The sequence below is a fragment of the Odocoileus virginianus genome, chromosome 5 (assembly GCF_023699985.2).
Source record: "Odocoileus virginianus isolate 20LAN1187 ecotype Illinois chromosome 5, Ovbor_1.2, whole genome shotgun sequence".
NCBI classification, from domain to species: domain Eukaryota; kingdom Metazoa; phylum Chordata; class Mammalia; order Artiodactyla; family Cervidae; genus Odocoileus; species Odocoileus virginianus.
Genome location: NC_069678.1, coordinates 76244934 through 76258592, shown reverse-complemented (window position 1 = coordinate 76258592; position 13659 = coordinate 76244934). Strand labels below are relative to the sequence as shown.

Genomic DNA, 13659 nt, shown 5'->3' with positions numbered 1-13659 from the left:
AACCAAAGAGAAGGGGGAAAAAAAAGAATTAGTAAGGCTGGAGATAAGCCTGTATAGTTAAATGATAACCATGCCCTAGAGTTACTGAGCCATGTCTGATTTTCTCACCACTAACTAAGCTTGAAGGATTCAATGCCTTTCATCTTATGAATTAGAAGATGACCTTGAAAAGTTTTCCTAAAAATAAAATCATCTTTAAAATTGGTATCACTCAATCTGAAATAACATTACAGTTAAACACTAGAGACTTTCAGAAATTAATATAACTAATCAAATGTCTGAAAGAAGAACAACTGTATCAATAACTTTAAACACCAAAGATCAAATGCTCTATGAAAAAGTGAAACAAAAAAAAATATTAACCACTGTCTCTTTTTTTGCTTTAAATTCTCATCATCTTATAACATACCTTTGCAGAATGCCGTTTTCCTGGGGTATTACACCATTAATAGCTGCCTGTAAACAAAAAACAGAGAAGACATTTAAGGAAATAGAAAAATGCTCCGGGGGGGAGTGTAATGGGGTGGAAAACACTATAAAGAAAAATAAGTATACTTTGAAATTTTAAACAAAATACTAGGTGTTTCCTCAGTGATAAAAAAATTTTCTATTAAATATTTTTTATACATTTCTATAATAAAACTGTATTTCAGAGAATTTTTTAAAATGCATTTGGCATATAATATTCCCAAATCTTGAGTCATAAAAGCTTAATTCCATAGTCCTCATTCAGGCAAAACACCCACAAAATGAAGGATGTTTAAGGATGTTAGAACAAGTAAAATCAGTACCTTAAAGTTATCTTTCAATATTATTTCCTTCCTCAGATTGAGAGGAGAAAGATACAGAATCACAAATGAAAAATGCCAAGAATTTTAAAATTTGCTCAGGAATTAAAATTCATTGTGTTGTTACAGTCATTATTCCTAAAGAAAAGAACAATCAGGAAAAAAAAAAATGTAGGGGCATAAGGTGTCTGATAAACACACCACAATTTACAAAGGAGCAGGAGCATCACTGGGGAAGTCTCCTTACATAAAACATTTCTGAAATTAGTCTCTAAGCTAACAAGTCACCAGTCACTTAAGAGACAGAACAAATGTGACATGATATGGACATTTTTAAAGACTACTAAGCAAACAGGTTGTTACATCCTGGATTGTGGGCAGATCATTACAGGGTAATAGAGAAGATTCTCTGAAGGAAAAAAAAAAAATGATTCTTTCAACTTTGCTTTTGCATCATAACGACTTCTTCCCTCCCCTTTCCCACACATCCACATCAAAATGCAGATAAACACTTCGATGTTTTATCAGCTGTGTGGAGATCAATTGCAAAAAGGAGTTTGTGTGTTTTGTGAAATATGAGTTTAAATACTTGCCAGAGGTAGGTCAAGTTTACAAAATTATACCATTGAATAGAAACAATGTAGAATATAAGACACTTGCTATGAATTTTCAAAGTTTTAATGCTTCACAGGCAAAAGCCAAAGAAATCCACATATTAATATAGATAGTGGATACCATAGAACCCTGACAACTCTGAAGGCTCATAAATCCTTTGAGTCAAGCAAACCCTAAAATCAGTTCTGAAAGCCACAAATTCAATAGAAGCACCTCTTCCTGGTGCCAGGTCAATTATCCCTTTTCTGTTGACAGCAATGGTTCCACATACAAATATCTTCTTTGTTAAAAAACAGAAAATGGTAAGAGAATGTTCTGTGATGTTGGAAAAGAAACAAAATACCAGAGTTTGGAAAGATTTTGTTCAAATTTTCACTAGAGAATGCCAAGGTATAATGGAAAGAACACTAAGGATTTATAAAGTCCAAAGTTTGAATCTAGATTCCCTGACTTATTGCTTTGATGACCTTAGTATATATTCTTCATTCACTGAACTTCCTTGAGCCAGTTTCCTCATCTGTAGAGTAAATACTACATCTTCAGTCAAAGTGGACTTGCCTTTTTGTTCCTTAAAGGTATCAAGTTTTTATATCTTGGGGCCTTTTAAGATATTGTATCTGCTTGGAATGCCCTTTTCCCTATGCCTGTCTGGCTGAATCTTAATTAATCATCCTGGCTTCTAGCATGGAAAAAATTCCATCCAACAATTAATTTTACCATGAGAAGTTCTGGTAATATCCAAAGGGAGACAAAAAGTAATTTTAAAATTACCTCTCTTTAAATTAAAAATCAGAGCTAGATTAAGAAAAACATCTGTTTAAAGGCAAATAAAATGAAGCTCTGGAAATATTTTAATTCCCTCCCTCTCTTTCTTCTTTGGTGAAGAGAAGTGAGACAAACAGAATCCTGGGGAATTCATATATGTAAGAAAAAGAGAAGAGAAAGCTAAAACCAAAAACAAAACAATAAAAATGGAAGGGTTAGAAAAGAGGGGAAAGAGTAGGTATATGTCATAGAGAGGGCAACAAAGATACAATAAAGAGGGATTAGACAAAATAAAAAAATATGAAGTCAGTCTAATATAGTGAGGCCTAATAAGAGACTGTTAGACATATGTGAAAACAGTTTTGGTAAAAACTGTATTATGAAAGACTAAGAAATATATAGGAAATAAGAAAGTATAACTGATCTTGAAACAACACAAAAAGTAAAAATATAGGACCTGCAAGAAGAATGGCTACAATAAATTTTTGTTTGTGTTAAAAAGAAAAAAAAAAGGAATAGTGATTTATTGAGTTCAAAGAGAATTTGTTAGAAAAGGGAACAGTAAAGAATGAAGAAATAAAGAGTAAAGTTAAAAGTTCAGTTCAAAAAACTTAACAAATGCCTATTCATTTCCAGGCACTATGCTAAACTATGGGAATGCCTGGGATCTATCTAGGGCTCAGGAGAGCACAGATAGAAAGGATACCTTTAGGAAAGAGACTAGATTTAGAAAAACCTACATTAGAGGCTGGGCTTCCTTAGTGATCCTCATCAGACTGCAATATATTTCAAAAACAGCATCTTGCCTTGATCTAGGTTTTGGTAGTTTGAAAATCCATTTTGGTATAACTATTACTGCTTTTATGCCATTATGTCAATGACATTTTTAATCCACTAATTTACCACAATCAGAACCCAGCTTCTAAGTTCTCTTTAGCAAAACTTGATGACACTTGAAACATCATTTCTCAGAGTCCACTGGAAGATAGGTGAGGTTATGTTTTAAGTATAATGGAAATCAACGTCAGAGGTGGCTGTAAGAAATTTATCTTCAGCTTTAACAGATGGAGAAAATGATGAGTCATGGTGGGCCTTAGACCTTTTGGGGATGGGAAACAGAAAAATTCCTGTAGATAGTTTTACATTGTCAGATATGAAAGAAAAACAAGCCACTGGTAAACTGAAGGATTATAAAACTATGGCATCCAATAAATAAATAAATTTACAGCATCTAATGCAAATCATCCCCTACACATACAGTAAATCTTGACTTTGGGTTTCTTTATATTTAAGAAAATGCTAATAAGATTTCTTCAGAGGGGAGGGAGATGATATTATCCAAAAATTTCAGTGTCAACTTCTGCGTAAAAGAGATGCAGCAATAATAAAGGTAGCTAACATTATGTATTAACAGTTCTTACTAGGTGTTATGCATTCTCTAGGTGCTTTACTCGTGTGTGTGTGTGTGTGTGTGCGTGCGTGCGTGCATGCTCAGTCATGTCTGACTCTTTACAACCCCGTGGACTATAGCCTACCAGTCTCCTCTGTCCACGGAATTTTTCAGGCAAGAATATTAGAGTAGGTTACCATTTCCTACTCCATGTACTGTTACCTACCAGGCTCCTCTTGCTTGGAATTTTCCAAGCAAGAATAGTAGAGTGGGTTGCCATTTCCTACTCCAGAGGATCCCCCCGACCCAGGGATACAACCCTCATTTCTTGTATCTCCTGCATTGGCAGGCTCAAACTAAATCATTCAACTTTCATATTACTCCCTCATTTTACAAATGAGGATACCAAGAAAACACAGTAGAAAATGATAGGCAAAGATGAAAGAAAAAAATGATGAATATAAAATTTTTAAATGTTTGCTCTTTGAAAGACACCATTAAGAAAATGAAAAGGTAAACCACAGTCTGGGAAAAGTATTTGCTACATATACATGTCTGAGAAGGGATTTATATTCAGAATATTAAAAAAAAATTCTTATGACTCAAAAATGACAAATAATAAGATTTGAACAGAAAAGTCTCAAAAAAAGATGTATAAACAGCTAATAAGCACATAAAAAGCTGTTCAAATTAAACACTCATCAGAGAAAGGCAAATTAAATCCATGGTAAATGACCACCACATACCTATTAAAATGGCTAAAATTAAATCAGATGATACAAGTTTGGACAATAATGTTGAACAATAGGAAGTCCCATATATTGTATAATCACTTTCAAAATTGTTTTGTATATAAAGGTAATAAACATATAAGCTAGCAATATTACTCTTAAGTATTTACCTAAAAGAAATAAAAACTTTTCCCCAAACAAAACAAAAACTTGCATACTATAATATTCATAGCAGCTTTAATCAAAATTCCCAATAACTGGAAGTAGCCCAAATGCCCAACAACAGGCAAATGTTGTTTGGGGTATAACACATTGTCTGGATACAATGGAATACTACCCAGAAATTTAAAAAAAAAAAAAAAAGAACATACTACAAATACTTTCAACTATACGGGTACATCTCAAAAACATGATGCTAAATGAAATCAGACACACATGAGAAAATACTACATGATTTTGTGTATATGAAATTCTAGGAAAAACTAACAATATCTAGTAAAAGAAGGCAGATCGTGGATTGCTTAGGATGGATGGGGAATGACACAGCATTAACAATAGAGCAATTAGGGATAATGACTTTAGTGGTGGTAGTAATATAGATTCATACAAAACTCATCGAATTGTACATTTAAAATGGGTCCATTTTACCATCAATAAACTTAATTTTTGAAAAAGAACAACAAAGAAATCTGCTTCAAACACACTAAAATGGGTGAAATTAAAAAGACTAACGTCACCAAATGGTGGTGAGGATTTGACGCAGAGGAACTCACACACTGCTGATGGCACAACTACTTTGGAAACAGTTTGAGAGTTTCATATATAAAGCTAAACAAACACTTAACATACAATACCACTTAGGAATTCATCCAAGAGAAATAAAAACATGTCCAACAAATACTAGCATACAAATATTCATAGCCACTTCATTCATAATACCAAAACACTAGATACAAGCAAAAATGTCCTGCAGCCAATGAATAAGCAAGACTGTGGCATATTCACACAAAGGACTGTTACTCAATAATAAAAATGAGCTTCTAATACCTGCAACAATATTGACTCATAAATATCATGTCAAGTAAACAACGCCAGACACAAAGACTACATACTATAGGACTTCTTTTACATGAAGTTTTAGAACAGACAAAACTTTCAAAATGTAGTGATACAAATCAGATCAGTGACTGCCTGAAACAGGGTTAGGAGTTACTGAGGAGAAAGGAAAAGATTTTCTAATGACAGAAATCTTAAAGGGATGGGGACTGGACACACAATGTATACATAAACAATGTAAACATCATCAAAACTCACAGAACTGTATACAATTAAAGTTTGCATATACATAGAGTCATTTTCAAAGCTGATTTAACAAAAGAACAATAAAACTCTAATTCAGTCTCATGGAACACTAGAAAAATGTCATCTCAGATGTATATATTGTCCCATTAGCTACTATTGTACCCTACCTGTGGTTTGTACCCACCCATCATCACCTCCCTCTTTATTTTTGATTAAGATCATCTGTTTCCTTTAGAGAACTACGCATGCCTCATCCCATGTGATACTGAAAATGTGTTAATCATGGTGACCCAATTTAGACCAATCAGGCTCTCCTGGGAATGTGGATCTTGAACAAGTAACTAACTGGTTGAAGCTGTGTCCTGACAATAGTGCTCAGAGGCACTTTTCACAATAAGCTTCTGACAGAGCAATTCTGTTTACTAATTGTCCTAAGACTTGGTTGGTCAAGCTTTCTTTCAAATATGTGAGCAACCTTCCAATAAACCCTGCTTCTTATTCTCCCTAATTCTACTTTGCAGTCAAAGACTGATAAACCAAGATTCAATGAGGTTACATGACAAACTCAATACACATTAAGTTATAGATCACCATTTTTCCAGTCTTCAACAACTGTCAGGATTATTAGCTTAATTCTTGTAGCAGCCTCCTCAGCTGGTCAATCTCCAGATTAACTATTAATTACAAATCAGTGACACTAAATACATTTCAAATACAAGAATCTATAAACAAGTAGAAAAAGAAAACCTGTTAAATTTTAAAATTTATGAAAACAGAAATGACATATACATTTTCATTATATAATCATACACACACACACATACACACACACACAATCTCCAGATAGACTAGTATAGGCGATCCTGTATATTTTACATGTTTGGGAAGCCTGTGAACTAGGGTAATAATTATGATCATAATATTAGCATTGTTTCCATCTCCTGAAAATAGTTAGAGTATAAAAAATGCTTTCTAAATTAGTGCACTTTTGTTAAACTTGAAATCATTACTCTACGGTATGTCAGATTTCAGGTATTTTCAAAATATCTTAATAATAGGTGCCAGACCCACAAAGTACTCGTATTTTAGCATTCACAACTCTGATCTTGCCATCAAATGAATTCCTCCAACAAAATCCAGGCTTTCTCTTCCCCATTATCAAGGCAGTGTTTTAGACACTGGAAGGAATACAAGGATGACAGACACATTGATCCCAAGTTGACCAGTTAAAAGAAACAATTAATGGCAGCCCAACCTGAGAGACAGTATGGAATTTAGAAAGGAAGGAATGCCTATTATTGATTATTAGAGCTCAAGACCAGACCTGAATCATTTTCTCCAAGAAAATTTAACTGACTCACACTACATTTTTCTCAATTTTTCCACTGTGTTGTACTTACATAGCAATCATTCATCTTATACATGCATTTGAATATTCCATTCTTTCACTTCACCATTAACCCATTCAACAAATATTTAATTATTAACTTGGAACTATTCTAAATACTAACTAAGGAAATGACTGTTGTGAATAAGACACAATCATTCTCCTCTCATGTTCTGCCGTAAGTTGAGTCAATGAAAAATTCTGAAAAGATCATCATTCTACAGCTCTGAACTGTGGAATTCTCACCTCTGACCTTGTACGGGGGGGAACATGCTCCTTGCCCTGTGTCTCCTCTATTCTCAAGAGTCTACCACAACTCTTACTTCATTTCTGACAGCCTTTGTGTAGATTTGCTATACATCAAGCAATTCTTTAATACCAGGAAAGTATCCATACAACTTAAGTCTGACACCATCTTCCTGAAGATAGATCCCACAAGTTAACGGTTCAGTCCCACAAGACAGTTTCTACTTCAGATGCTAATCACAATTGCAAGTTGTCATCTGTGCTTCTGATCAAACGTCTATAAATCAGGTTTCCATGATCCTTTCCTCAATTCAATTAATTTGCTTAAGTGGCTCACAGAAATCAAGCAAAGGTTTTACTTACTAGATCACTAGATTATTATAAAAGGATATAACTCAAGAACAGCCAGATGGAAGAGATGCATAGAGTGAGGTATTTGGAATGGGACATGGAGATTCCATGCTCTCTCCAGGCATGCCACCCTCCTATGCATTCACCCAGAAGCTCCCCCAACCTATACTACTGAGATTTTTATGAATGCTTCAACATGTAGGCATAATTAATCATTAATTAACTCAATCCCCAGTCCCTCTCCCCTTCCTAGAGGATACGGCTTGGTCCTTCTAGTGTCCAGACCCTTTCCTGAAGCTGTTCACAAACCCATGAGTTTCATTAAAACAAAAGACACTCCTATCACCCAGGAAGTTCCAAGGGATCTGGTAGCTTTATGTTAAGAACCAGAGTCAAAGATCAAATATTAGAACAACAACAACAAAAAAAAAAATGCTAACTCTTATCACTTGGGAAGTTACAAGGGTTTCAGAAGCTCTGTGCCTGGAACTAGGATAGACCAATACCAACATCTATTACTTCACAAACCTCATTAGAATTATGTTAATCAAGTGATCTATTTTGGGATGAAAACTTCCCCAGCTACTGGTGTAACAGATCAAAGAAACAATAGACTTAAATGTCCACACTAAAAACGGCTGTAAGATTATGGCTGAAAGCCAATGAGGTCTCAAAAAGATGCTTAATACCATTTCCTTCTCTTTCTGAGCAGAGAGAAAAGTCATGTTTAATAAATATTTAATTTTTCTTATCCGTAACAGCTATTTCCAACCATCTACTATATTAAGGAGAAGGAAATGGCAACCCACTCCAGTATTCTTGCCTTGAAAATCCCATGGACGGAGGAGCCTGGTAGGCTACAATCCACGGGGTCGCAGAGTCAGACATGACTAAGCAACTTCACTTCACTCACTTCATACTTTATTACTGGAGAAGGAAATGGCAACCCACTCCAGTATTCTTGCCTGGAGAATCCCATAGACAGAGGAGACTGGCGGGTCATGGTCCACGGGATCGCAGAGAGTAGGGCACGACTGATGTGACTAAGCACGCACTGTATTTAAATGCTTCTAAATGTACCTTCAAATTCATATTTTCCAAATACGTTAATCATTATGATATTCTTCTCTAAAATTTTTCTAAAGGACTCCACTGCAAAGCTAATCTCCATTTATTATGGACTTCAATGGAGAAATACATAAGATATTCTAAAGGCAAAACAGTGGCAATAATCTGAATGTTAGGAGAAAAGCTGGGAAGAAAGGATGATTATTTGAAGCAAGTATTAAAACAAGGCTCTTGTAGGGAAAAGGAAGCTGAATGAAAGCATTCAGGGACAAATTTTCTTTCTTTCAAGTGAATCTACTTAATTTACCCAGGAAGGTCAAAGTAATTCTGTGTGGCTTCAGGAACAGTTTACATTAGGAGGCAGTGAGAGGCCAGCTGGAAAAGTAAGCAAGAGTTAGATTATGAGATGTGGGATAAAGGTATTAAAAGTTTTGTTTAACCTGAAGATAAGGGGGAGGCAACTGCTGCAACTCAAATTTGCCCTTCAGGAAAATCATTTTAGTAGCATGTGAGATATGAACTGAAAAGGAAAAAACTGCTGAAAATGAAATCTGGGCTTCTGACTTGAGTGAGGAGAATGCTCCTGTTACAGTTCTCTCAATCACTAAAAATCACAAGCAATTCTAATGATTCCACTGTTCAATTCAAATATCATACAATCATCCTCGATTCCTTTCTTACTCTCTTACTTCACATTTAAGCTACGAGGAATTCTTCATTATATGTCTAAAATGCAGATTTCACCAATGTTCTCTGCTATCATCCTGGTCTAAATCACCATCTTTCCTCTGGCGTAGTATTCCAACAGTCTCTGAACATCCTTGCTCCACACTGCCTATTCACACAGCAGCCAGCATGATGTTTATAAATGTCAAACCAAATAAAATCCCTTTCCTACTCAAAACTCTTAGGCCTTCACATATCATCAGACTCTAACTCAAAGTCCTTATTTGGACCTTAGAAGACTCTATATGTTCTTGCTCCAACTCTCTCTCTCTGACATCATCTTCTACTAACCCTACCAAGTTGTTCTGGTTTCCTTACAATTTCTTGCACAAGCTAAGCATGCTCCCACATTAAACTACTTAACTTATTCTTCCCTTTGTGTGGAATGCTATTCCTTTAGATAGCCACATATCTCACTCCTTCACTCCAGTCAAGTTTCTACTCAATGATCACCTAAGAGAGGCCTTCCTTAACCAACCTACTATTTCCTTGTTTGTTATCTGTCTTCCCTCACCAGAATATAAGCTCCAAACATCTTTATTTTGTTCACTAATGCACCATCATCAGGATCAATGGTACCTAGTACCTACGTAGTATGAGTTAACATATACTAAATGTTCAAGTGAAAAAAACAAATGAATGCCACAGAACATGAGCAAAGGAATAGGCTAGTAAGGATAGGGAGGTTCAAGGCTTTCAGGTTTAGGCATGTTGATTTTGAACTACACATGGAACATTCATAAACAGATATCCAACATATCGTTAAGAACCTAAAATGTGTGAGTTTGAGATACTGAGTTTGGAATCATGAGACAATCATGTGTGAGTTTGAGATACTGAGTTTGGAATCATGAGACAATCACTTAAAAAGTATCTAGGGGAAAACAGTGCTACCAAATGATCCAGCAATTGCACTTCTAGTTAAATATAAAAAAGGTCTCAAAGAGATAGTTTTATACTGACATTCACAGCAACAATAACCAAGAGACAGAAGCAACCCAAATGTCCATCAATGGTAATAGATTTTTTTAAAAGTGTTACATAAAAACAATAAAATATTATGCAGTCTTAAAAAGAAGGAAATATTGTCACAGACTACAACATGGATAAATCTTAAGACATCATGTTAAGTGAAATAAGCCAGTAAAAATTAACATATACTATCTGATTCGACTTACATGAGGTACCTAGAGTAGTCAAATTCATAGAAACTGAAAGTACATGGAATGGTAGTTACCAAGAGCTGGGGGAAGAGGAGAGGGTTATAATTTAATGGGTAAAGATTTTCAGTTTTGCAAGATAAAAAAGTTCTGGAGATCTACTTCTCAATAATGTGTATATATTTAATGCTATCAAACTATATACTTAAAAGTGGTTAAGATAATATATTAAGTCTTTCATATCTCAATATTTTTTTTAAGTATTTGCAAAAGTCCTAGGAGTGAAGTCTACCCAAAATGAGAGGTAGTGTGGACAAAGAAAATGCCTCAAGATGGAACCTTTGGAATGCCAACATTTTAAAGTAGTATGTAGGAAAAAATCAGAGACAATATTAAATAGAAGTATCAGAGTAGAAGGAGATAACATGTACATCTGAGCTTCAATACAAACTTCAGCTACAGTTATATAGCTATGCATCACAGTTATATATATATATATATATATATATATATATATATATGCATGCATCAACCAAACTGTTAATACTGAAATGCTGGCCTTAGAGAAAATGCCAGTATGGTAATTTACTGCCATTAATAGAAAACGCATAAAAGGCAGATGGCATGCAATCACTAATTTTTATATTATTCATTTTATATCTTTGTTTCTAAGCAAGAAAAAAAACTACAGCAACAATTCATATTTGGTATTTAGTTCTTTATGACCTGTGATCTACTATAATTTAACTAGATCAATTAAGGGAATTCCTGTGTTCCATAGTCTGAGAAGTCTGTTCTCAAACCCTGCCTCTATCATGTACTTATTACCTGTGTGACTTCCATCATGTTAATTTGACTACTGTAAGATTTAGTTTCCCATCCATAAAGTAGAGACATAATAATATCAACTTATTTCACAAGGCTGTTATAAGGATTAAATGAGATAATACAAGAAAATACTCCACAAATATTAGCCACCATAATTATCCATCCGTATTACGTGGTTTTATTTTAATCAGTTTTGTTATGTTATGTGCAATACATCAGTGGTACATAAATGTCTGCCTTATGCTAGACTAGAAATTCAGATACATAAAGTCCTGATCCCAGTGATCCTACTTCAGGTGGTTTGAAATAAGACCCAGAAATCTTTCTTCCTGCCACAAACTCCTCAAGTGATTCTGATACACAACAAGATTTGAGGACAACTATAAAGTATTTGTGGACCTCCCTGGTGGCCCAGACAGTAAAGAATCTGCCTATAATGCAGGAGACCCAGGTTCGATCCCTGGGCCAGGAAGATCCCTTGGAGAAGGTAATGAATATTCATTCGGTCCAGTATTCTTGCCTAGAGAATTGCAGAGACAGAGGAGCCTGATGGGCTATAGTCCATGGGGTTGCAAAGAGTCAGACATGACTAAGCAACTAACACTTTCACTTTTTCACTTTTCATAGAGAATAGAATCTATTATTTCCCCCAACCCCCTTATTATTTCAGAAATTACTTAATGTCTAAAAGAACAGATTCTTCATAAACTTTCACATGTTGTTAAATATGCAAGAAGTGAGGGCTCTTGAGCCAGAAAGCCACATATTCCAGTGCCATCATTACTAGTTGCATAATCTTGAGAAAGTCTACTTCTCTCTGGTTTAGTTCTTTCAGCAATAAAATGCAGTGGGGGAGGGGCCAGCAGTGATAACAGTACTTGTTCACTGGGTTTTTATGAAACTTGCTAACACACATAAAGTGCTTAAATGATGCTTGATACATAGTAAAATACCCAATGAAGGTGAACTGCTTTTAATGTAACTGCTGTCATATTGAAAGCTACCCTTGTTTGAAATCACAGATTTTAATCAAAAAATTCTGAATGCAAGGAAAGGACACTATTTAAAAATAGAGAATTTCCCACTCATAACACTTACCAATTGCAGACAACATATTTCTGGAGATGCTTCCTCCCTCTCTTCACTGTTTACATAACGATCCACCATCATCAAAATACTCTAACAGTTACAGATAAGATGATCAGACCAAAGTAGAAGCAAAAAGTTTAACATCCTTACCTAACTCTAAACTCAATTTCTTTTTATTAACCTTGCTGTTTATTATTGCAAATAGAAAAGAATTCCAACTGGCAATCCTATAATAGATCTTAACAGCTAAATATTTGGTTTTAATAAGTTCTGATTTGATTTTTTTCAGGGGAAAAAAATGGAAAGCAAAACAATTTAAGAAATGTAACCACTCTACAATTTGCTCTTAGTCTAATACAAAAAGAAAAAAAAATGCTCACTGAATATTTCCAAACAGATATCACTAACAACAACCCAACATGCAGAATCAAGACTGGTGCAAATCAAAGTAAAGACAGAGGAATACAAGGCAAGTCCTAAGACTAATAATGGTACCTGAGAGACTCACCCTTGTCAAATATCTATAGATGAAAAAACAAACAGCAAAAACAACATAGCTAAGATCAAAACAAATGGAACACTAAGATCTCATTTACTAAAACTGAAATGTAAGAAAGGTGGTTTCTGGTACAGTCACTTCCCTTCCCTGGATTCTTGACTCTTCCTTAGGCAACTGGATGGTACTTAGACTTTAGTCAGCATCACATAAAGGGCTACTCAACCTCTCTCTCCTGCCTATTACACAATAATTATTTTCAGCTCTATCCAATGACTGTGGAAAGAGAAAGGGCAAGTTCATTAATCTGCCTTTTCTAGACTCAACTGGCAAGCTAAAACCTAAGAGACAGAAAGTCTTAAGGTTAGCAGTTTGAAAGTTTTATAAAGGTAGACATCCTACAGTATTCAAGGGAAGACTTTCAGTTGGTTGAGCAAAGCCAACAAACCAGATACACTTTATACTACAAGTAGCAACATAAGGAAAACACTTTCTGGTTACTAGCAGTCCTGAATACAGCTACCTCCATTTTGAGACTGATGTTCATCTAAAAAAATCAATTTAATCCAGGAAGTAGATTGCAATTACTCTGTACAAAGAATTGTGCCAGATACTACAGATAACAAACAGGCAAGACAGCCCCAAACTTTTGGAAACCAGGAGGACAAATAACAAAACAACATTAAGAATATAGAAAGTTTCACAACCTTAATAAAT

General features: G+C 34.8%; 1 protein-coding gene across 3 annotated transcripts in view; it reads right to left on the bottom strand.

Annotated features, from left to right (window-relative positions):
- The window catches only part of FAF1 (Fas associated factor 1), a 500811-nt gene that overhangs the window by 355481 nt on the left and 131671 nt on the right, over positions 1 to 13659 (bottom strand). For all 3 annotated transcript variants that reach the window (XM_070468180.1, XM_070468182.1, XM_070468181.1), the window contains one exon: positions 410 to 456. In XM_070468180.1, coding sequence (XP_070324281.1) covers positions 410 to 456 — 47 coding nt within the window. The remainder of the gene's footprint in view (positions 1 to 409; positions 457 to 13659) is intronic.